Source organism: Drosophila santomea, chromosome 2R (assembly GCF_016746245.2).
Source record: "Drosophila santomea strain STO CAGO 1482 chromosome 2R, Prin_Dsan_1.1, whole genome shotgun sequence".
Taxonomy (NCBI): domain Eukaryota; kingdom Metazoa; phylum Arthropoda; class Insecta; order Diptera; family Drosophilidae; genus Drosophila; species Drosophila santomea.
Genome location: NC_053017.2, coordinates 9,793,836 through 9,818,187, shown reverse-complemented (window position 1 = coordinate 9,818,187; position 24,352 = coordinate 9,793,836). Strand labels below are relative to the sequence as shown.

The window sequence follows — 24,352 nt, the reverse complement described above, 5'->3', positions numbered from 1 at the left end:
AATTCGCACACTGCGAGAAAAAATAGTAATTTTATTTGTAACAATTACAATTAAAATTTTACAATTGCTATCCCACTAAAAGATAATTGGATTAACAAAATCTAAGTAAGTTGGGTATATTTTAAATGTAAATTAAATTGCTGAGAAACTGATTATATTTCTTTCCATAAATACGTAGTTTATAAGATATTATTGAAGATCTTTAGAGAACATATTTAATGTATATGTATATATATTATGCACATATGTGATTGGTATATACATAGCTCTAATATTGCTTTTCGCAGTTTACTTGCTCATTTCTACTTTGGATAGTGTTTGCCCAGGCACCCCGTTTTTCTCGCAGTGCATGTTGGGCACACATAAGCTGGATGAGTCAGTGCTAAATTGGTCCGCCTAAAGTGCAACGTTTGCACTCTGCACCTTGCGCCTTCGGCACTATTTCACTGTCAATTGATCGGCTGGCTGATGGGATGGAATTGATGGGATGGAAAAATCGAGGAGGAGAGGAGATTTGGGGGCTACGTTAATTAAAGCCCTGTAATGTCATTAGTTGGCCTTTTGACCCGGCTAATTAGGTTTGCATCTAACGCAAACGCGGCGGCAGGATGATGGCTGCCAGTCTGCGGATGATTTCCAGATGGCTGACGCATTTGCACGCGATGCGCTACTTGGCGTCTCACTTAATTACCGACTGCCAATGGCCAGCTTGATAACAGTTAAATTGATTTTGATTGCTTTATTCGATGCCAATAAATCAAAGACGGATGGAAATTCTCTGCGGCACGGCACGGCACGGCACGTGGGCAGCAGAATGCTGCGAGTGCTGGAAAAGCGATACGCGCGATATGGACACCGATATGCTGGCCACATATATTTGGCCACATTGGATGCATATGTGTATCCATCGGCACTGGACACTGGACACTGGACACTAGACACTGGCCAATGGCCACTGCCCACTTGTCCCGGTGTCAACGTCAAACACGAAACGAAACATTTTGTGCGATTAGCTTGTAAGATTGTTTGCAGCTCTTTTTTCTGCGGCCATTTATTCAACTGCAGTCGACAGTCAGTCGGCAACTCGATAGTTAGAGTGTGTAAAACTGGATTGCAGCTGGACCGGGCTAAAAGAGCCAAAAGCCATGATACTGAGGGGCTGTGGTGCTGTGCTGCTTTGCTGCTTTGCTGCTAGAGTTGGCTTAGATGTGAACGTAGACAAGCTGGCAAGCCGAAAGCATTTTGGCCTCATGGTGATTTTGGAGTTAAAGTTTTTTTGCGATATTTTGTTTTGGTTTTTGCCTGTGTTTGCCCACTCGAATGCCTCCGAGTGGCAATTTTATCGAATTATTTGCACTTAGCTGCAAATTCAATTGGAAATAACGAGCGACTTTTCGTCGTTACCACTGGGATGCTGAGGATACCTCTCTGCATCCATGCATCTAAGTGCAGGCACACACATCCGAGTGCCCCAAAGGCCCCAAGAGCAGCAGGTGCCCCATGCACTTTGCACACCCCGAGTCAGCAACACAATTGATATCTCTGTCGCAGTCTATTTGGGTCGTGTCAGAAATGGCCCCAAGGTGGTAGCCCCCATCAATTGGAGCTGTACAGTGAGCAGTGGCTACTCTACACTCACTCAAACTGCTGGCTCATAACGATGTGATAGTTTATTAACACTCAAAAAAGCCTGGTAATTCTATAGCTCTGCTTGAATTTGTTTAGTGTATAGCTTAGTGCAACTATCGGACATATCGATTTATGAGTTTTGCTTAGCCTATATTTACTATACCTGGTGCGGCATATATTTGCATTGTGCAATAACTTTGCCTCTTGTTTCGCTTTTCGGAGTTTTCCGATAAGCGACGTGAGCACTAGGAAATATTTTGACACTTCTTTATGGGGCAATCTACGAGAGGTATGCCAACTGTGCAGCCACTTCGAGTACCAATAAAGTGAATTGAAGTGGCCATTCGGTTGGGCAATCAGCCTTAGGCGCTAAGATACTCATACTCATTGCATTCTTTGTACTTTCAGGCAAAACGAGAAGGATTGCGACGAGGACGACAAGGATGATGTGCTCGACAGCATGCCACCACCGCCGAACTACATACAGATCTCGCAGGGCAGGATTCAGTTGGTCCACCAGCCGAGGACGCCCGTGGAATCGGAGGCGGGAACTCTGCCCCTGGAGCGGCATGGAGGCTCGATCTCCGGATCCGGCGGCTGTGATAAGGTGAGTTTTTTTGGCACCATAATTAGCCCCTAGGCTTGGTAACTGGTAACTCCCGGCTTTTGGTTTTTGGGCTTGGGGGACGTAGCACGTAGCGCTTTTGGGATAGACGTAGACCCATCCAATTACAGACAATCAGCTCGAATCAAATCATAGCCCCCGTGTATACATAGCCATTACTTCCCCGCCATCAACTAACCTTCGGCTCTGGTGTTTTCAGTTTTTTCCTACTTTTAGTTTGAATGGTTAACCCAATTTTTGGAGCGCGGTGGGGGAAAGCAAAAAAGAGCAGCGCGCTTTCCATCGTTTCCATTGTTGGCGTGTGGGGAATTTTCCCAAAGTGCGGCATGCAAACGAGCCTCTCGGCGAGGCAAACACCTTTGAACTCGGCTTCTCGGCTCCTCGGCTGCTCGGCGCTTTAAAGTTTGAGCCACTTGAACTCGTTAACGTGCCATTCGAGACACATCGCAGCGGCGTTGCACAGATTGATGAAGGACTTCTCAGGGGCCAAATGACCTCTTGACATGCGAGTCTCCGGAATGCCGGCCACCCCGGGTCAATCCCAGGTCACGCCATCCTGGAGTCTTCTCACTGGAGCCGCTCACTTGCCGGCAATTTGTGTCCAATTTCGCCACAATTTCTCCACCAAATTTCTCGGCCTAATTGATCGCGTTGAAGCCTCGACTGGTCTAGCCTTTCCCATGGATCGATGGTACTCCCCATGTGCTCCCATGTGCTCCGTTTGGCTCCATGGCATTCGAATCTCTGATTCTCGCTGCTGCTCACGTTCCGACTTCCGTGACGTTTTAATAGCACTAAGTATGGCGCATGCGCAGCCGCTGCAGTTGATTTATGGTAGTTACGGCCTGTGGATGTGCCTGGATGTGCCTGGATGGTCCATAAGCGGCTGCAAATGAGCCGGGTGAGCCAAGCCAGGCGGGAACTCGGGAACTCGCGGCAACGCGGGAACGCGGTAACTACTCCATGTAAATGGCAGTTGACGCGGTAATGCTTCTGGGAAGCAGAATCCACTGGTGAGGCAGAAGTCACGGCTCCCGCTAATTGAACCCACGAATCCGCTCCAGAGGCTGCGTGTCTCGATTACCAAGCACCGAGTCCATCCAGCTGCCAACTGCCAACTGCCAAGTGCCCAGCTGCCTGAAGCTGCCCATCGACAGACACCCACTCGCGGCAAATTTGCCAAATGGCATCTCGATTATTTGCGCACACACAATGGATCCGATGCACTGCATCCATGGCTGTCATCAGAACCCAGTCACGTTCTCTCCCCATAACTTGCTGCCGTGCTTTTTGAAGTCGCTGCCGCAGTTGCTGCCGCAGTTGCTGCCGCAGTTGCTGCCGCAGTTGCCGCAGTTGCTGCTGCAACTGTGCAGTTTCGCACTGGCGACGAGTGATTGAGGCGGGTTCAACGAACTGCCAGCTATTTATTTGCTGTGTTTGCCCAGACTTGCCCCTCCATCCAGCTGCCCCGCCATCCTCTGAAGCGGCTCCAGCTTCTGGCTGTGATTCTCCAGCTCCCCGATCCTCCGATCGCGCTGCACATGCGCACAGTTTCGCCAGCTGGAATAGAAGTCTATGGGCTGGCATTGTTGTCGCCGTCTCCATTTCATTGCCTGCATTAGCATATGGATATACACACATATCCCACTTCTGCTATATTTGTTTACACGGAAAAAGTTGCGAAGTGCGGATTTCATACTTTCGAGAAGTCAGCGGCCAAAGGAGCTGGGATTCTCTAAAAGCAGGGAATATAGTACGTTTCTGCATAAGCAAATATGTTTTAAACCTACTGGATTCTTTGAACTGGTTTCAGAAACATGACTATAGAAAAAAGCAGATATCGAGTAATATTAATTGAATAATTGATTTAGAAACCTTTGGAAGATTTTACTGAGTGCTCTAGTTAGCTAACCTAATAAGTAGTCTAGATCCTGGAGTTTTTTCCCTGTGTAAGACTGGCAGCTCCAACTCGAGACCGAGACTGGATAATTTCCTGCCACAAATCATGGCATTCATTCTCGCCTAGTTGGCCAACACTCTTGGCCATTCATAATCACGCTCGGATCGTAATCTTTATAAATTCTCCCTCGTTGCGGCAGAACAACCAAAATCAATTTGTCTATTGCGCAAAAAGGCCGCGCTGCAAACAAAACCCCTGCTTCGAAAGACAACACAACCCATTTTCCTCAAGCTATAAAAATTATTTTTACAACTTCCACAACTAATATTAAGTGTTTAACAAAACAGAAAGGCAGCAACAAAAAAAAAAATAAAACACAGAACGAAAAAATCAAAAAAAGCAAACTGCTGTTTTACGAGCGGCGGCGTCACATTAGTTCTTTTGTTTTTTGTGATTTCTGTGTGTTTTGTGTGCTGACTGTTCGAGCCAAGAAACATTTGCCGGCCATTTTTGGGCAGGGGAAAACTTTGAAATTGCCACTTCCATTTCCTGCCCACGCCCCCCCGCCCAATTCCCCCGCCTGCGATGACTGCCCGTCATGTGTGCAGTATATAAAAGTACATAAAAATCGAGACAAGTAAATAGCGCACTAAGTAGCCGATCTCCCGGGGGCTTTTCCTCATCGATTTGGAGTCGAAAACTCGCGTCTTGGTGCCACCGTTCTTCTGTGGCATGTCAGCCTTGCTCTCGGTGAATTATTGGCCATGCACACCTGCAACTGGCCCACCTGTCCCCACTTTTTTTGTTTGCCCCCCTCATTCCCCCTTGGGCCACTTTTTCACCTGCCCGAGACCTTCTCCTCATCGCGTGCGGATTAAGTAGAAACTCATTGTGTTTTACTTTGGTCCGAATGCAATGTTGCATTCACTGGGAAACTCGAGACCGAGACTGCGTCCAAAAGAGTTCAATGATTTGCTTTTTACACCTCGAATCTGTTTTCGGTTTTTTGGTTTTCTGTTTTTCTGTTTTTGTTGATGTTGCTGCGACAAGATCGTAAATTCATTTCAATTGCTTTTCCATTTTTTCGGGCTGTTATAACTATTTTTATCGCTTCGCTGCTAATAGTGTTGTCATCGCAGCTGATAGCTAAAAAAAATACCTATAAGTATGAATTTACTCATTGGAGGTGATAAGTTGTTCACATTTGCACTATACTTAAATTTATTTCTTTGTAATTAGTTGCCGTCCACTTGTATTTTAAAGATGCTGTTATTGATTAAGTCATAACATTGGTTACTAGTCATTTATAGTTAAACTATGATTTTCTTATTATTAAACTAAGCGCACATATTATAGTCACGCCCTAACAACTTTAATTGCTATATTCAAACAAACTGCTACTTTTGGTGAACATAAATTTAAATTGGGTTTGCATATTTGGCATAGACTAAAACCATAATTTAAGTTATAGCTGGAAAGTATTGCTTTGAGGAGCACAGAAATCGCTTCAAAAGTCACACACCCACTCACACCCAAAAACTCCATTGGTTCACTGGCCATATATACATAGTTATATATTTATATATGCATATTTATATATATATATACAGAAAATCGAGGAGATACACCCATGCACATACTCGTATTCAGCTAGCTTTAACTTTTCGTTTATGGGAACTTAGCCATAGCATTTAGCCTTCTTGTGCTGCTTCCTGAGTTTTTGGTTTTTCTGTTTTGTTGTTCTTGCAGGATGTGTTGGAGAAGCGGATGATTGAAGTTGAAGGCGCTCTGCTGCGTTTGCAGGAGCAGTTCCAGAAAGTGAGTACTCCCACCAGCCGAAGTGTATCCATCCATCTGTGTACATACATGCATACCATCTCCATACTCCATACGCTATACTCCATATCCTGCTTCTGGTCCTGGTCCTGCGACTCTGAGATGTTATTACCCGGCCCGGACATTGCTCTCGAAATGAACTTTGAATTCGATGTCGCCGGAGTTGGGTTTTCGGCCCGATCCCGCCCATTCCCCAAGCATTTTAATTTCCTGTGCGGTCAGCGTGTGAGAGATTTTCATTCGGAATAGGAGGGTGGGGGTAGCTGGGGTCTTCCGGGTCTAGATGGACATGGGGGTCATTAATCGTGTTCAGTCGTTTGCGCTCTGTGCGGTTTATGCGGTCAGGCTGGCCAACAAGGTCGCCTGGACGGGCAATTAAAAGTTACAAGCTTAAATTACATGCATATGTGCCGACATCAAATTATTCGACAGCAGGAGTAGAAGCCCATTGAGGCACAGAGATAGAGCACTGGACAAGCCCTACTTTAGTGGCACCAAACAGGGAAGAATACTCATGTATATAAATTACACTTTAATAATATTAACTTGAAATAGATACCGTATACGATATACCCTTTGAGAGATAAACTTGTTAGGGAGATTTGTGAGCAAACAGATCGAAACATTCGAGAACTACCATGCAAATTGGCCAACATAAACTCACATAAAATAGGAAAGTACGTCTTAGAAAAGTTGGGGGGATGGGAAATTCCGACTGTTTATTACCTTCGGTCCACTCGATCAAAGCCCTCTCAATGGCAAATCACAATCTAAACTGTCATCGCAATGGCCGGAGGAGCATCCTCTCCCTTGTCGGCCCGAAAGAAAGTTTAATGGCCGGAACTTTCCGGCGGAAGGAGCTTGGTTTGGCATACGCATTTCCGGCTTTAGGTAATTGAATTTGATAACAGAGAAAAAGGAGCAGCACGAGCCAGAGCCCCAAAACGAGTTAACTGCTGCGAGTTTATGGTGTGAAAAGGAGCAGCGTGTGGCCTCCGCATTCTCAGCAGCCTCCATTCCACGCCCACACACATTCTTTGGCCAACGATTTCCGCAGCCAAATGGCCAACCGCCGCCCGCTGTTCCTGATTTTCACAGGAAGCGGCGGAGACAAAGCGCGTCGAGAGGAAAAGTGGAAAACTGGAAAAGTGGAAAAGTGCTTTCTGCTGTGTTTTTGGCCCGTTCTGGCCATTGCCTGATTTTCTATGCTTTTCTATGCTTTTCTATGCTTTTCCATGCTTCTGGCAGGCGGCCCAGCTCACAGCACAATTTACGAGTGCGGCTGTGCCAGTTGCCCCCAACCACCCACTCTCCGCCTTATCATCTCGCCAGGCTGCAAACGTGGACCACGGGAATCCGATTAGTGCACTCGGAAAAAATGCGGCTTCGAACCAGAAACAAGTGTCGTGATCACTTACCTTAAAAGTCCAAGAAAGTGCTATACATGCATGTATATTACTTTGATTTTCTGGATAGTACTTACACTAACTGCGCTCTTAGAAATTTAGTTTTCGAAATGAGTATCAAAAAGATGGTTTATGTCTTTTATTTTATTGGATATTTTATATGGAATATGAAGTTGTAAATTCTTTAATAGGACTCGTTCTACTTCAACAATACTATTGGTGGCTTATAGTTGAGTAATTACTTGAAACGATCTATAAGGATAATGAAATTTAGTAATGAGTCTTAGCTATAAACGTATTTCTTTGTGTTCCATTAAATGGAATCCTATACACATATTTTTACACATTTATTTTTAGTGCATGGACACACACGGCTGCTCTTCTTTCTTTTCCCTGCACCACAAGGAGTTTGGCAGGAGTGGGGGGCAGTGGGCGGAGTGGATACATGAGCTACCGTTGCGCTGTCCCAACTTCCAGCTCCTTTGGCAATATTTCTGCACTTTATCTGTCTGTAAATAACGATTAACTATGCTCGCTGCTCCCCTTTCCCCATCTCCCCGCCCCTCTTCACGCTCTTGGTACTGTCCTTCGTTTTCACTTACTCAAAGTCCCTCCCCCACAGTGCGGCTGTATGTGTGTGTGTGTATGTGCATGTGTGTGTGTACTTTATTGTTATTGGCATATCAGTGGCTCAAAGGAAATGGGAGGGGTGTGCACTGAGAGAAACCACTGGATACCACACTCTGAACATGAACGTGATTTCCCACTGTTCACTGTTTAGTTCAGTATTATAATCAAATTCTCAATCATTTTGTTTAGGCATTAAAAAAATCATTACATTATTTAATCTTTTAGAAACATTTAAATTACTACACAAGTTATATTACAAGTGAAATAAATATATGTATATATTTCAGATCTAACTATAACTTTCATCTCGTTTTTAAGTGCAGTGTACATAGGGAGAGGAGGGAGTTGGCAATCCATTGACAAGTCGGGCCACCGAAAGTGTGAATGTTGCAGAATTCTTTTTTCGGGTGCCGAGGTCAAAAGTGGGTGGCCTGCATGAGGAAGCGGGCGGAAGCGGGTGGGGGGCAGACTTAGGCAGCTTGTTGGCCATGTGGCATGCAATAAATGGCACGATTCAATGAATATCCATCTTCCGATTCGGCATGCTATCCCCATCATCATCATTCTGGCAATTCCATTTCCAGACCCACTTTCATCATCGCTCCCATCAGTTTCTCATTTCGTTGGCAAGTACTACAGAGTTTGGGCTCACTTTGGAGTAATTGATTCCCAGGACGAGATCTCTGCGATTATGGCCACCTAATTGATAGGAAAGGCATCCTTCAAAGGGTTTCGTTGCTAGGCTGCGGCTCTCAAGTCTTCCATCTTCGTGCTCCCCAAATTGCTGACAGTTGCCGTTTTTTAGCAAATCCAATTTCTTTCTTGTTACAACAGCTGAGCCCTTGTCCGTAAAACAGGCAAACGGGCAAACAGGCAAACAGGGCACATGGCACATGGCAACACGACATTTAATCCGTTGGGCCCTCAAATATTTGTGTTTGTTGTACGAAATGCTGGCAAACAGACGGTCGGAAAAGGCAGATGACTAAACGGAAGTTTTGTTTATTTGTTTGCCTTTAATCAGGCGACAGATCAACAAGCCAAATCCGAATGGATTGCCATGTGCTAATGAAGAGTCGACTCAAGAGCAGCTGCAGGATGGCAAAGAGTGCGAAGATCCACAATGCACAATGCACAACTTTCGCCGCCAGCACGTGCTCAATTCTTAATTCTCAATTCCATGGAAGGCCAGCTCCTCCAATCTTTCGGTTTTCCACATTACCGCCTCCACCTGCTCCACCCACCCGCCATCCCCTCGCCCTTGCAAATCTGCGCCTTTAATAAGCTCAGCTGCATTCAGCTTTAGAAAATGGGCAGCTCGGGGGAGGGGGCAGGGCGTATACGGTACAGTGAGCTATGCTTAGTTGGGCACCAAAACGAATCTCAGCATTTCTTGAATTTCCTTGCAAAATATATTACCGTTCTTCAAACGAACAAGTGAATTTAAGAGAATTTGAAGCTCTCAACTTTTTCTACACAATAACTGCCAGTAATCGGAAGTACAATTGTGATGGTAGTACTTGAGCACTTTAGCACCCCGGCACCCTGGCAGAAGCTCCACTGTACTGCGAAAGCAATGAAGGCTAAAGAAAAACTGTCGCTGTCAACTGTCAAGAAGGGGGCGTGGTCCTGGTCTCGGACGATGTCTCTTGAGTGGCACTTGCCTCGCTTACAAGGGCCATCGAAGTGGAGCGACGTGGAGCGAAGTGGGGCCAGGAGCACGATGGAGGCGAAGGAGGCGAAGGAGTCGCAGCATGGGCACTTTTTATTATCCACATCAGTGGAGTGTCCCTGCTTCGCTCCCACCCACCATCATCTTCATCATCAGCATCATCCTCATCATTATCATCAGCAGCATCGCTCAGAGTCTTCTCCTTGTGCCTTTGAATTGCTAATAATTCTGTCGCAAGCGTTTGATGGTTTACTCACTCGGAAAAAAAGGCACCACCGCCGACTTGGCCGCTGCTGCACCACCTATGGCCATTCCCAGTGCGATGGCAACCACCCGGGCGCGGATCCTGGTCCGGAACTAGAGTTATGTACATAGCTGAATATATAGCCATAAATTTAGGGTAGGTCATAGCCACTCTGCAGCGTATTACGCTTGCACATACTTACAACTAGTGCCCATTAATGCATAGAAGCCACCCTTTTCCACACACGCTTTTTTAGGGCTGAGCCCAGGGTCAACTGGATGATTCATACGCCCCCTCAGCCCGCCGAGAAATTCGGAACTACCACCACTATGAGGCACATGGGGAGGTCGACTCTTCGGAACCCTTGACAAAAAAGTGCAATGCAATTAATTTTTCGCGAAATTTTTTAATGGGAAGGGGCATGGCTGCGCCCCTTCCACTCACACACTTACACTGGCAGAAAGTAGTGCTCCATCTACTCCAGAAAAGATACACAGACCAGATACAATACTAAGTAATAATACTGTATAAAGCGATTCCTTGCTCAGTTATCAGCTTATTTGTAGGGAAACGTGTGTATTTGATGAAATGCTCTAATGCAGTGCTAGTTTTCGCTGAGTGTATTTACTTGACTTCTCTGTTCGCCTTGCTCAAGTGACGTTTTAGTGTTTGCATTTGACGAAGCGGCGGAGAAATTCACAATCAGAATGGATCACCAGAAGTTCGAGGGTACATATATATATATATACATGGGGTATAGATATAGGGTTGTTCTTCTGGCTCGCATCTGCAAAATGTTTATTTCATTGTTTGCCCATCGAGCTGCCACTCCCGCAGTCGCGGTTCATTAAATTAAAAACGGCCAATTCGAGTGACTTGAATTCGGAGTAATACATCAAAAAACATCGCATTTCGGTGGCATGAGAAGCGAGGGGTGGTTGATGGGTTGCTGTTACGCTGTGTTGCTGTGTTGCTGTTTTGCCGGCAGTTGCAGCTGATCGGAGTGGGTGGCGAGAGTGGGAGGGAGAGAGGAAGCAGGTTCCTAGCAGCTGTTCTCTCGGTGAAATGCGGCGAATTCGCCAGTCTCTCTCTCTCTCTCTCCATCTCTCTCTTTCGCTTTCTCTTTGAATTTCCAAAGGATTTCCAAACGAGGGTTGTTTTCCCAGTTCCCTGCTCCTTTTGGTCCTTTTGCTGCTTTTGCTGCTTTTTATCATTGTTTCGCCGGCATTCGGGAACAGCACAAATGTTCGCCAACGGTCGCGTGTTTTTTTAAAGCATTTTTCTTTTATTCATTTCCTGGAAATTATATCTTTTTCTTCTAATTTGCGCTACGTTGTATGCTTTTTGCCGAAATTTATTCCGCTTGGGGGACAGCCAATCTCCTCCCCCTGCTCCCTTTCGCTCCCCAGTTAGACAGTTTTTCGGACTCCAACTCGGTTGTTGTTTCGGTTTTGTGGTCGCTGAAGTTACCCAAAGTTTGTGCACCGGCAGAAGGAAAACAACTTAAGGATTCACCAGTGTAATCCCATTCGGCATGGAATAAACTGTAATAATAACGAGGTCCAGAGATGGTAAGAGTCCGTTGTGGAGGATTTTTAAATTCCAAAATGGATGCAGGCCACCCACCGTTCAATCTGCATGTTAATTAATAATAAGCGTGTTCATATTTTTCATTCCTCTTCAAAACGGGGGTTCAGCTTAATACCAAATCGCTCATTCTGGGTGATCGTTAGGACACGCGTGGAGTTTCCCTTTTAATAAACTCCCCCGTCAGGACAATGGATGATTTTTATGGAATGAGACACTACAGATACAGATACAGGGTTTCTACGAGCAGCAGAGTATTTAGCAATTTGCTATCTTGTTATTCATACACAGAGGAAAAAACACTAATGTGTAAGCCTAGTTTGATTAAAGAGTTACTTCCCTTAAGAGCATAACTCTTTTTGTATTTCACATCTACTTTTAGTATAAAGTACTAGCTTTATTTGTAGATTGGTATAACATTTTCTATAACTGAGTTAAGTATATTGTTGGCTTTTCACTGTGTAAATTAAAGCTCAAGTCCGTGGGGTTGTACGGACATCTTACGGAAGTGCGTTTGCGGGTGCAAATGGCCGTATGATGTTTTAACCCCTCGGAAATCCTTGCTCGTTTCCAATCCACCGGCTGGTGGGCTGTTTTTTGTCCCCAGGACACGGGTGCAACATGTTGCCGGGATTTGTTTTGTTAATTTCTGTTTTGGGTAGTCGCCGAACCCCTTAAATCATTTTTTGGGCCACCCTCGGCGTGTTGCAAGCCGCATGCTAATTGAAACCTGTGCGGAGCCGGGGTTTTGAACTTTTCTGGCTGCCTTGGTAGCCAAAAGTTTTTGGGGACTGTGGCTTTCAATTAATTAATAAAGAATTCATGTCTGATTTTATAACTTCATCAATAAGCTCCGCTGTCGGCACCGCCTGCCTTTCCCTCGCCCCGCTTTTATGGGGGAAATTCACAATGAATATTTATGCGCGTCGCCTCTTGAATGGGAAATGCGAAGGGAGTGGGGTCTGTTGGGTGGCTGGGTGGTGGGAGGTGGTGCAGTGGCCAACAGCTGTCGACAGGCGCACCAGTTGCCCGAAATAGCGCCTTGGGTGGGAAAATCTTGGGCATGGCCCAAACGCTTTGGCTCTCTAATTTTATTAACACGTTCATCATTCCTCGCCATTCGACGGCACAAGTGGCGCCTGAGGACGGCAATCAGTCTGGGGATCCCCATTTTCCGCCAGCCATCCCCCCTGCCTTCCCCTCTCCCACCCTACATGCTTTTCCAACGGCTGCCGCCTGCTGTTGCCTACAGTTTTCCCATTCCCATCCTGCGAGGGGCATTTTCATATTGGTCTCCGCGTCTCATGCATGGAGGCGAATTAATAAAAATTATTGCATATATTTGTAATTCCGGCTGCCTCTTTACGGCTGCTGGGCAGGGGGTGTAATGAGGGGGTGGTGGGTGATGGGCGGTGGGTGGCGGTTGGTTGCTGGGCGACTTCTTTATTGGCGCGTGCTGCTGCGTTTTATCGCTCCCTCTGCTCCCACTTCCCCCCTCCTCAACCCCCTTTCACTCGCTTCTATTATAGCTCCCTTTTTTCAGCCGCGGTTGCAGATGAAAGCGTTTTCAACAAATTCACTACACAACAAAGAAGTTTGGAATTATATTAAATTATATTGTTGGTGACTTCTGAACTTGCCAGCCAAAGAATGCCTATGAAAAGAGTTTGATGTGGCTAATACTTATTACATTCTCATGTGACAACTTATATACAGTAGTATGTAGAAGCAGTAACAATAAAATGTTGCAACATTATGACAGTAGAGAGGGTTATGCATGATTTCTTTTATATCAACATTTTTAAAGAGTGAACTATTACACTTTAAATCAGTTAAATAAGCGGAATATGGCATTCCTACTAAGGAAACTTCGAGCCATTGATTTCTCTGTCTGTACATTTTATGGAGCTACAAAAGACTGGCAGCCAGAGCCCAGGAATTCGTAGCCAAGTGGAGCGAAGAGTTCTTACTACCGGGAATTTTGGGAATCTGAGGCAGGTCTCTGTATAAATTATTTGATAAATAGCTGGGGCGGCAGAGAATGCAGCTCGCAAGCCAGAAGGAAGTTAGGAATTGCTGGAAAAACTCTCGACTGAGCAAACAGAAACGACTGCTATCTATATCGGCTACTTCGATTATATCTCCACGGGCACTTGTACATATGTGCTGTAATCTGGCACTCAAACAGTGCGATATTCAACGATTCATTTACACTTGAATCCGTAAATGTTGTGGCGTTGTCATTCATTTTGTTAGCACTAAGGCAAACAATTTATAACAAACTGTCTGAGTGTGAGTATGAGTCTTAGTCTGGCTGTGTTTTATCGTCACGTCACACAGATGAAAAAGTCGTGATGTAATTCTTTATCGATTACAATTGACGCGCGGGGGAGAAAAGTGTGGAAAGTGGAAAATTGAAGCCGGGGTCTGGGTTGTTGACTCCGGTGATTTATGGTGTTGCATGCATCCAAGTTCCTGGCTCTCGTTCTAATGTATCTGTGGCATGGTGTCCCCCCTCGGATTCCCATTCCCATTCCCAACCAACCCCTCGACGATTTGGATCCTTTGTCGCTGTCCATTAGCTTGTAAAACGCTGCTGATTGGCACTGTGATATGGACAATTAAATTGTCGTTCTTAATCAGCGCCGAGTGCACTAATTCATTGTGTTTAATTTCCTTCGCATTTTATTTAATGTTTTTTTTCCATTTCTTTCTTTTTTACCCCCGTGCCCCGGTCAATTGCACTTTTCAGAGCCAATGCGGGTCGCCTACGTTCGAGAAGGAATTGCGCGAGCAAATTGAGAAGTAAGTGACAAATAGGTTAAATTGTTAAACGCGATAAGAACACGCGTGCGGATCGTGTGGGAAATTAAGGCTTATAGCCAGAACTTTGCCAGTTTCTGTTAGTTGAGTCAAGCTCCATTTAGCGTATGACCAAGTACCGGCCAAATATTTATTTAATTCGTCTAGCCGGCAATTTTCGGAGTACTTTTCGCGCTGCTTTTGGCTTATGGCTTTTGGCAAGGCGTTCAAACGTAAATAACTCATACCAAAACTCGTGACTGGCCACGCCCACTGCGGCCCCTTTTGGCCATTACGCACAGAACAAGTTAACGGCACGGCGAATGCAATTTTCCAAATTGCCAAGAATCGCAGGCGGACGATGGAGATGCAGGAGGATGGAGGAGGAGCAGGAAGCGCTTACCCGCAAAAACCCATCAATCACCGAACCGAACGCGCAGCAGCGCCCTCTGCCGGCCCGAATACGCAATTACCGACTACGCGACTTGGAAATGGAGCAAAGTTCTGGTCTAGGCCGAGATTTAACTGCCCTTTCGGCCCTTTCTTTCTTTATGGCCGCCATTAGCTGCTAATTTCCATGCAGATTGTTATGCAAACGTTTCGCTTTGAACACAATTCGGCGGGGAATTTCGATTGGTGATTACTTATTTGTATTCATAAGCAACAAACTAGTAAATCAGTTTACTATAGTTGTATTTTTGTCTTTATACCCGTTACTCGTAGTTTTTATCTTGTACCTTTCCTCAAACATTATTTACTTATTATTTTCTTGGCGACTCGTTTAAAAACGTAAATGTTTTAAAGTCATAAATGTTTGTTTGTTTTTTTAAAGTCATAAAGGTTTGTTTGTTTGTTGGTTTTAAAGTTGCCTTGCTTGCTATCTTCTAGTAAGTACGCTGTTTATTTTGGCGCTATGGGAGTACCCATAGTACGTCAAACAGAATCATTTCTGCCATTCGCCATTCAGGCACTCACAAATAAGTAATCAATACTCGAAACTCCCTGCGGGAAGCACCCTGCGTTTGCGATGATTTTTGCAACTCCTTTTCATTTATGCATTTCTATATTTGTCCTCTTTTTTTCGTTTCGTTTTCCTTTGCAATCCGCAGCATGAATCGCATTATGAAATCCAAAGAACGCAAGCAAATGCAGACATGTCGGGATCACAAGGCACTGCAGGTATGTATCGAATGGAAATGGAAGGAGGATGAGGAGGTGGGGAGAGGATTGGGGGGAAGGGGCTTTTCCGCACAGAGCCGCGCAGCATGTGGAAAATCAATTTGCACAGCGCGAGTTTCCAAAAGGGAGGGGAAAAGTCGGGAAGAAAGCAGGAGGGAGTTCCCTCCGAGTCAAGTCATAAATAAACGCATAAATTCATTTTTAAGAACAATATCTCCCCTCGCTGCCATTCCGGCGCATACAAATTGTCTCTTATCCGGACGGACGGACGAACGGACGGAGTAACCGGAGTCGTCTTCGGCGAGACTTTGTTGGGGAATGCTTTTGGCCCGGCACATTACATTTTTTGCCCGAATTGATTGAGCGTCGGCATTAGCGACGCTTCACTGCGCCCTAGTGGCAGCTTTTCATTACCATTTTCCGCAGGCGGCGGGGTAGTGGAAGAGTGGAAAATGTGCTTTCCCTTTCGTCGCCAACTTCTGGCAATCTCATTTGCCCCCGCCAGCAAAAATCTCGCCCAATCTTGTAAGGCCCCGCTAATGAAGCCCAAGGTTTTCACGTCCAACGTCTAAGCATGTGACCTTCGGGCCAGTTAACAAGTTGGCTTTGATCGAGATTGGATATTTGTTACCAAACTGGGAGTGGGATATCGGCTATGGGTATGGAGGGGGTCTTGTAACTACTGCTCACTTAGCACTTACAGCAAAAAGCTAAAGCAAAAGAAAAAGAGCCGGTTGATGGATGAGGAGCCGTGTGCCAGCGAGTGACCCTCATCAGGGCAGCTGTCATGGGGCGAAGGTTGCCCCGGAGCACTTGATAAATACTCGATCTAATCAGTTGGCCCTTTCTCAGCACAGGTTTCCATTGGATGAATAGATCGTTTTCCTAACTTTGTGAACTATTCAATTAAAATCTCTTTAATGAATGTCCCTTCTCTTTGTCTTAACATTTAAACTACATATATGAAATGTGTACAAAGGTCACAGTCTGAGGTTTTATACCTAAACCATGAAAGTGTGTCAAATAAAAGCAGAATTCATAATTCTATGGCATATACATTTTCAATATACTAATGGTGCTACAACCCATATGGTTACATTTACATCTTATCTAAAACGAACACCTCTATTCATAGATAAAAAGAAAGCCTTCATATACGTAGCTTTCATTTCCATTTTATCTAAGTGAAAACCAATCAGATTATTTCTCAGCCAGCATATACCATTAAATTGAGATACATACATAATCGGGATAAACCCTGTTTCTGGACGGCATTACTTAAGATCATTATGGATCATTTTGATTCCCTTACAGACTCGCTTCGCCCGCCAGGAGAGCCTGCTCCAATCGATGCAGCAGGAGAATCGATCCCTGCTCACCCGAATCCGGCAGTATGAGCACTGTTTGGATGATGTGATGCGCAAGGTGGTGGACGCCATTGTGGCAGAGGACAATCTCCGCGAGGAAGTGAGCATGCTGAAGGGCCGGGTTCGCGATTTGGAGGCGCAAAATGCTGCTCTGTCCGCCAGTCCGGTGAAGGGCAGGGATGAAGGCTACTGCACCATGAGCAGTGGGCAGCCGCAGCCATCGAATGGGCATCTGGAGGATCTGCCCGAGGAACCGGAACAGTGGCTCCTGCCTGCTGAGCCCTGCTCCACGGAAATGGAGGACTGGAGCATGTCCCAGGAGGAACTGGCGGTGATGACGTTCGACGACGAGCGGGATCCACATCACCCTCATCTCCAGCAGCAGCGGAGGAAGAGGGATCACGACTGGCTGTGGCCATCCAGCGACTTTATCAACTCCACCACCGTGGAAACGGATTCAGTGGCCGATGGCATTACCCAGCTGCTGCAGCAGAAGGTAGGGTTTACATCTCTTCTGCTCCTGGTTCACTTCTAATCACTGGCCCAAATTTCAGATTGTTTACTCCGAGGATGAGGAGGTGGCCTGCACGGACTTCACCAACGACTTCTACAAACTGGTCAACATCCGTTCGAATTCCTCGCGTAGTCTTTACTCTTACTTGGAGGGTGAGACGGATGACGAGGATGAGGACGACGATGATGGCGAGGATTCCAGTATCTCAGAGAGCCAGGTGGGTCCCGCTGGCAGAATGAGTCCCACGCCCAGCGAGGCAGGAAGGGCCCAGTTGACCAGCTGCTCCTCCAGCGAAACGGACGAACTCTCCGCCAGCCAGGCAAAGAAGGACGAGGAACCGGACTACGCGGTTATCGACGAGTGCCGGCGGAGGGTTAGCGACATTGAAATCGAGGATGTGCCCATGATTGTCGGCAGCACGCCAATGAAACCACTGGATGAGCAGCAGTGTATTGCTCAGATCATCAAAAGCGAACTACGTCGACCGCCTCACGTCCTGGTGAAATCCAAATCGGTGCTGGAGGACCAGGAACCCAGTTGCATCCTGAGACACAATCAACGCCGCGAACTGGAGTCCACCGTGGTGCGCAGCGATAGCATCAGCTGTGCCATGATGAACAAGTTGGCCAAAGAGGTGGTGCCACCGGCGCCTGGGATGGTAACCAAGTTGAAGGAGAGGATGCTGCTCAGGCAGGCCTCCACGCCTCCGACGGCCAGCTCCTGGCGCAGGAGCAATGGCTGGAAGAGGGTCACATCGCCGGTTCATCCACCGGTGGCTGTCTCGCCGAAAAAGGTAAGGGATACAAACATCCAATGATGAGTAAAAATGATGAATAATTTTTGATTTCGATTTTCAGAAGGCAGCGAAGTCAACGGAGCCGCCAAAGAGTTGCCTGCCCAAGGCGCAGCCCACCAGAATTCCAACGAGCATCCATTCATCGGTGTCCTCGTCCTCCTCGATGTCCTCCTCCTGCTCGCCCTCGCCCTCCTCCCCCTCGCCGCAGTCGCAGTCACCGCAGCAAAGGTCACCGGGTCAGCAACCCCAGCAACAGCAACAACAGCAGCAACAGAAGCAGCAGCAGCGAAAATCGAAGATTCCTCCACCAGTTCCCGTGCGAAGATCCTACGCCAGTTAGGATAGACCAGCACTGCTAAATCTCAAATCAATAATCGTCAAGCTAACAAATATTTAAAGATTTAAAAAGACTAAATTGTGATATATTCAAACAAAACAAAACAGAACCGCGAGATACAGAAGCATTAAGATGATAAGATGATGATGAGGAGAAGAGAAGCAGGCGAGTTTTGTACGTACGAATACGAGTATTTATGTATATTGTAAATTTTTTGAAGATGTTTTACCTTGTAAGCGGCACTGCCAACTGTTCCCCCTATGAGAGAAATCGAAACAACCAAATCGAACCGCTCGCCCTGCTCTATACCACATATACCACATATTTTGTAGAGCAGCGGTTGCAGCATCCAAATCAGAGGGTTACACTAACTGAAATGGGACATTTTGAATGACTTCAAACTGAATTCAAACCACTATTAGCTATGGTCATGAGTAGATGAACCAAAACTGTAGTCTTCCGCACGAGTCGAGTGTATTTGTGGGACTTGGTTAAAGTTAGCCACATAAGCTAATCCGGATTAGTACTCCTCAGACACAACAGCAGTTGAACATTTGCATTTAAGGGTGAAATATTTCAAGGTGTTTACGATGCAGTATAGAATGCATATATATAGATACGATACATATATATATATATATATATACGGTTTCTAAGCGAACATTACACGACAACCATAACAATAAACTGTACATAGCAGTCGTTCTTAAAGCTAATGATAATGATAATGATAATGACAAGCTCTTCTTCAACCGTAGTTAGCTCCTCAGGGCTGCTGCCACCGACTACTTCATCGCAGCAGCCCGATTCCTAAGCATATACTTACACTACATAGAACAGAACGCACTATGATCGAGAGGAGGGAACCTAGACGTAAGCTCGTATAAACATTATAAATGTATTTTCTTAGCGTAGCGAGTACAAAATAAACAAAAAGAAGTTACAGAAAAATGCATTATTGACCTAACCTGGGGCCCTGGCCCTCGAAATTCGATTATCGCGGCGGGTTGGTAAAACCTTACATAAATACGGGTATGTACTACGAATCAATAACATAAAATGCAAACACACACGATCACTTAGACTATCACCTAGGTGCTACGACAAAGAATGAATTCCAGCTCATGCTTCAGCTGAATAGAACCCAATCGTGATTCCGGGCCGCTGACCCAGCAGCTTTTGTATAGTTTGCAGTAAGCGCTTTCCGAGCACGCACTGCCCTCCGGCGCCGGACTATCAAAGTGGAGGGCTAATCGGTTCCGGCGGCGCTTCTTTTTCAGTTCGCGGCCGGCGGTGTAAGATGGATCGAGGCTCAGATTACGCCGCGCCGAGGTATTTGCCCTTCTGCAGATCACGTTGGCGGCGCTTTCACTGGTCAAGCTCCAATCGCAGTCAATGGGAGAGTCCAAAGCCAGAATCTTCAATTGATGATAGTTGTCCGGACGCAGTTCGTGCTTAACCACCTGGTAGGCTATGGTCTCATTGCAATCGAGCGTGTGATAGGGCAATCTGCGGGCTTGCAGTTGCCACATGGTAATGCCCAGCGAGTAGATATCGGAGGCTTCGGTAAGAGTATCCGAACGCAGCGCTTCTGGAGACATGTATCTCAGGGTTCCTCTGGCAACGGTGGGCTCCTGCCTAGCACAAAATTCGCCCACCTCAATGGAGGAGCCAAAATCGCAGAGCTTGCAGATGTAGCTTCGCTTCACTTTGACCTTAGAGGAATGGCCAGCTACCGACGACTTTGTTCCCAGGGCAACCAAAATATTGGTTGGCTTTACATCCAGATGTAATACGTTTTGGGAATGACAGTACCTCAGAGCAGCAACCACATCCAGAGTTATTCTAAGCAGATAATGGTTAATAAAAAATTATTTAGCGGGGATAACGTCGCATACAAAACCCTGTGCATCAGTGGTAGAGCCAAAGTGTCAACGATCCTCTGCAGACTTTGGCCCCTCGGACATTCCATGATGACCAAGCCAAAATCTGCGGCGGACTCCAGCTTAAGAAGGCGTACAATGTTCCGGTGCTCCAGGTTCAGCAAATGGGACTCATTGTGCAAAGTTGAGGCCGCCTGGGCACGAATTATCTTTACAGCAGCGGAGCGATCTAGACGAGATATTGAAAATTATCTATGTATATATGATTAAGTTATAGTGCTCACCTCTGTAAATAGCTTTGAAAACGGTGCCATAGGCTCCACGTCCTAGTACCTGACACCTAGTGGGTACGGGTGGACCATCCTTGAGCAATTGCTTTCTCTTTGGGGTATTCAATAAAAGGTCTCCCATTTCTCAGCCATCTGAATACGATCTATGGCGAGTATTGAATTTTTAAGAAGTCCACATGGTCTTCGTCTTATAACGGAGAAGTTCTTAAACAGCTGAGTGGGGGTGATAATGTTGCCCCACTATCAAAAACGATATTAATCGTACCATTGCAAAGACCACATTAGTTTTAAGAAAAAAAATTTATTTTCTAGATATACTCTTTATTGTATAATACAATTTATTCCCTCGGATCAAATTAGTTTCAATTGTATATATTTATACTAATAATGCACACTGATTCACTTAAAGTTCCTATCCAGCAATTACATCATGAAGAACTAACCGCAATACACGGAAATATAATTATAATAAATGGATCTTAGGGGCTTCGAGGGTTCATTTTAGGCTTAATACTATACAAATAAATATTATTACAAATGTCGGCCGCTATGCTCTTTCATGATTACGTTCTAATTGCGCTCTCTATGCAATTTCTCGGTCTCCGCCCGCAAGTCCTGTAAAATAAATGTAAGGTAAAATAACAATTTATTCCAAATTATCAATTTATATTGTAAATTCATTATTACCCTAAAGGCTTCTTGGATTTTGTCTGTAATGAGCTTCCGCGCCGTTGGCTCCGGCACTTGCCGTTTTTTAAGGTCCAGAATAAAGTCGTTGAGGTCCAAGGGCTGGCCCACATTCAGGGTGACCTTCTTGTGCCGCTGTATCACATAGGGCTCCACATTGGGCAACAGTTCGTCCATGCCCTCGTGCCACAGGGGCAAAATGATGGGAATCTTCGGCGACTCGTAGATGATCCTGCCCACGCCCCACTTGAGTCGCAGCTCCTCCTTCTCCATGTTCACCTTGCCTTCGGGAAACACATGGATCCAATGGCCCAGCGCGGCCTTCTCGATGCATAGGTTTATGGCATCCTGGTAGACACCGATGCCACGCACCACAGGTATGCACTTGCCTGCGAATGAAAAGTTGGCTCTGATTTCCTTGGGTTTCTGAAACGCGGAAGTACGAAACGAAAGCCTACCAAACATGAAGAAGAGAGAGTGCAGCTTGTTGGTGAAGCAGATGTCGTGGGCCGCCATCGACCAGCGGATTTTATATGTGTTGCAGACGAGTCCCATGGGAAGGCAGCCCCACAGCCCAGGATCGTCGAAGCAGGAGTAGTGGTTGGACACGGTGACTAGGGGAACGCCCTTGGGTCGCTTGGAAATCAGCTTAATCAGTCGCTCCTTGTTGTAGACGCGCGGTTTATTCAGGAACACTGCAAAGCAGAAAAAGAAAGGCGAAAGTTCAGTATTTGCATAATTGTGGCGGGGGGCGCCAATTAACAGCACGGCACACGTTTGACCTCGTTAAACAAGATCGGCAGCATCCGCACACATCGTTTATCAAACGAGAGATTCGCTGACGCATTCGGATTTGCATTCACGGTCAGGGGCATGAGCTCTCAGAGCAAACGTCGAATCTCTTGGCCAAAAATAAACGTGCCTTTGGGCCAGTTGTTTGGTAAGGTCGGCTCTGCCGGCTAGATACTCACTCAGCACAACCTTGCTGAAGATTCCAACGGCAGTGATGACGCACTGGCTGACCACGTACCAGAACTTCGAGGGGTTCCTCAGCCTAGGGAATATCCAGTCTATGTTGTAGGGCATCGCCACGCCGGCTGCCACATCCAGGGGGGAATCAGCATCCCGGTCGGACATTGGGGGCGGAAGGGTAGAGGAGTTTAGCTTCTGGGACTGCGATGGAGGTGGAGGCGACCGCAGGTCCTTGGACTGGCTACACCGCTCGGTCTGGGTGGCGATATCCTTCCTATCTTGTTGGCTGCCCGGAAAGCGCTCATCGGGCACTGGCCGCGCCTCCGGAGCTTGAACGTACTGCTGTGGGTTCGAGATAAGGGCGGGAATTGAATTACCGACGTCCACAAAGTGCACACAACAAATCTCACTGCTGACCATGGATAGTCTTTAATCTTATCGGGCCCAAGAATAGTTTCCTTTTGTGCTTGTGTCTGGCCACACGTCTCTCAGAGTTACGCATTTTGATTTCTATTTGAAAAATTCCTTTGTCAACTGTTTGACTAACACAACAACCCCCGGAAAAGCCGCCTTTGTGCCACAGGTTAGCAGCATGCGCACTGAAAATCTGCTGCTGCGAGACACCGCACTGCATTTTCGCGCGAATAATAATGCAGGAAAACTCACGTCGTCAGAGATCCAAGGCGACCTTCACTCGGTGCGAGATGCACATATTACATTGGGCACCTGAGAATCTTAATCTTTCGCATCCGGACGGCGGGAACTTTCGAGCGTAACTGATTTTCGTCTCCACTGAAATCGCCAAGTGCAACAAGCTCAAAAGCAAAAGCACGCATAAAACGAGGGCGTTTGCCCCCAAACAAAGAGAGACAAGGCGAGAACGAGCGAAGGAAAGGGCCCCAGAGTAGTGAGGCAACAGTCAAGTGGTCGACTAGTGATTGTGAAACTATCTTTATCAGTTAGCAAAAGTGCTTAGCCAAGCGCTTCCGTGAATAATGATCACGCTCGTTCGGTTTGATATGATAAGCATTTAAATTTGTGCGCCAAGCGTGGTGGGTTTGGGTTCTTAGGGTCGGTGCACGGTGGTGAGTTTGAACCGAGTGCTCTTATCAGTTGCTCAATCTGGATTATTTTTCAAGATAATAAGTGCTTTGTTTACCTTTGTTAGGAATAGGCAAACTAATGTAGAAACTCATTACCAAATATTTTAAAATTCAGTTCACTTACATATATCTGAAGAGGCAAACAATTTAAAATAATAATTTTTTCCTTCACTGATTCTTTGGTTGCCAGTTAAAAAATTAAGTTGTATAAAAATCATTTCATCAGTTGTTCACTCCCCTAACTAAAAAGTACCTAAAAATTCTTAGCAATGTTAAAATACATTTAAAATTTCCCGCCAACATTGGTGGAAATTGGAACGAGTGGTCAATTCTGAAACGTGGTGAAAAAGAGGGGAAAGCGATGGCCTGATTTTGTTTATATTTATTGCGTGTATTTAGGTGGAACATTTTAGGGTTAATTGCAATACTTCTGCTTACCCGCGCCAGTGCCCGGATCGGCGGTGTATATCCTCCGCTAATCAGCCAGTTTATATTTCGGGCTGCAGATGCGGCGCCCACGTGCCCGGGACGCCTTAAATTGGAACACACGACCATCAACATTTCCACAAGTTCTTAATTTTACGGGTACGATATGTGAGCAGTTAGTTGGCCTATACGGTCTTTACATAACCGGCTTTTGTGGGCCGAATAAAATACACTTTGCAATTTTGGACGCGCGCACTGCTTGCTTCTTCACCCAACCGCCACTTCTTCACCTCAGCAGCAAACTCATGGGCGTACGGGCGGGAGGCGCCAAGTTCACTTGGCGCATGTCTGAAGGGGGTCGTTATTGTGCTGGGGAGCGGCAAAAGTTCCAAGGTCAATAGAATCTGAAGAAACTAGAAATTTTATGATAAACCAAGCCAAAACAGCTGTTTTTTGCCATTTACGTC

The 24,352-nt window shown here is 46.0% G+C and overlaps 3 protein-coding genes across 10 annotated transcripts in view; 1 reads left to right on the top strand and 2 right to left on the bottom strand.

Moving 5' to 3' along the window:
- LOC120444954 overlaps nt 1–19,469 on the top strand; it is a 39,896-nt gene extending 20,427 nt beyond the window's left edge. The window contains exons 3-9 of one of the 5 annotated variants that reach the window (XM_039624961.2): nt 2,038–2,236; nt 5,904–5,972; nt 14,282–14,334; nt 15,441–15,510; nt 16,825–17,373; nt 17,432–18,184; nt 18,252–19,469. In XM_039624961.2, the coding sequence (XP_039480895.1) occupies nt 2,038–2,236; nt 5,904–5,972; nt 14,282–14,334; nt 15,441–15,510; nt 16,825–17,373; nt 17,432–18,184; nt 18,252–18,527 (1,969 nt within the window). In that variant the 3' untranslated portion in view covers nt 18,528–19,469. Of the gene's footprint in view, nt 1–2,037; nt 2,237–5,903; nt 5,973–14,281; nt 14,335–15,440; nt 15,511–16,824; nt 17,374–17,431; nt 18,185–18,248 lie in introns of all 5 variants that reach the window. The other 4 variants (XM_039624959.1, XM_039624962.2, XM_039624963.1 and 1 more) reach the window with 4 other exon arrangements.
- Nucleotides 19,404–20,909, bottom strand: LOC120444955 (serine/threonine-protein kinase mos). Its single transcript, XM_039624965.1, has 3 exons — nt 20,692–20,909; nt 20,423–20,636; nt 19,404–20,369 (listed from the first exon to the last, which is right to left on the bottom strand). The coding sequence occupies exons 1-3, from the start codon at nt 20,816–20,818 to the stop codon at nt 19,616–19,618; spliced, it is 1,095 nt and encodes a 364-aa protein (XP_039480899.1). The 5' UTR covers nt 20,819–20,909; the 3' UTR covers nt 19,404–19,615.
- Nucleotides 20,910–20,982: 73 nt separating this feature from the next.
- On the bottom strand, nt 20,983–24,338 carry LOC120444468 (tafazzin). 4 transcript variants are annotated; one of them, XM_039624140.2, is made up of 5 exons: nt 23,898–24,338; nt 22,356–22,698; nt 21,843–22,079; nt 21,385–21,773; nt 20,983–21,312 (listed from the first exon to the last, which is right to left on the bottom strand). In XM_039624140.2, exons 1-5 carry the CDS (start codon nt 24,018–24,020, stop codon nt 21,268–21,270), a joined length of 1,137 nt encoding a protein of 378 aa, XP_039480074.1. In that variant the 5' UTR covers nt 24,021–24,338; the 3' UTR covers nt 20,983–21,267. The 4 variants fall into 4 exon arrangements, with proteins under 4 accessions (XP_039480074.1, XP_039480075.1, XP_039480077.1 ...); XM_039624141.2 differs by having other exon boundaries at nt 22,356–22,695; XM_039624143.2 differs by lacking the exon at nt 23,898–24,338 and adding an exon at nt 23,023–23,260.
- Between the last annotated feature and the right edge of the window lie 14 nt (nt 24,339–24,352).

Excerpts from the sequence above, each read along its gene's own strand:
- LOC120444955 (XM_039624965.1), bottom strand. The coding sequence starts at position 20,818 with ATGGGAGACCTTTTATTGAATACCCCAAAGAGAAAGCAATTGCTCAAG. Across the intron at positions 20,637-20,691 it reads TTTCAAAGCTATTTACAGAG|ATCGCTCCGCTGCTGTAAAG; the intron begins GTGAGCACTATA and ends TATCTCGTCTAG. Across the intron at positions 20,370-20,422 it reads CCACTGATGCACAGGGTTTT|AATAACTCTGGATGTGGTTG; the intron begins GTATGCGACGTT and ends TTATCTGCTTAG.
- LOC120444468 (XM_039624140.2), bottom strand. The coding sequence starts at position 24,020 with ATGTTGATGGTCGTGTGTTCCAATTTAAGGCGTCCCGGGCACGTGGGC. Across the intron at positions 22,080-22,355 it reads CTTCAGCAAGGTTGTGCTGA|TGTTCCTGAATAAACCGCGC; the intron begins GTGAGTATCTAG and ends TCTGCTTTGCAG. Across the intron at positions 21,313-21,384 it reads AAATCCAAGAAGCCTTTAGG|GACTTGCGGGCGGAGACCGA; the intron begins GTAATAATGAAT and ends TTTATTTTACAG.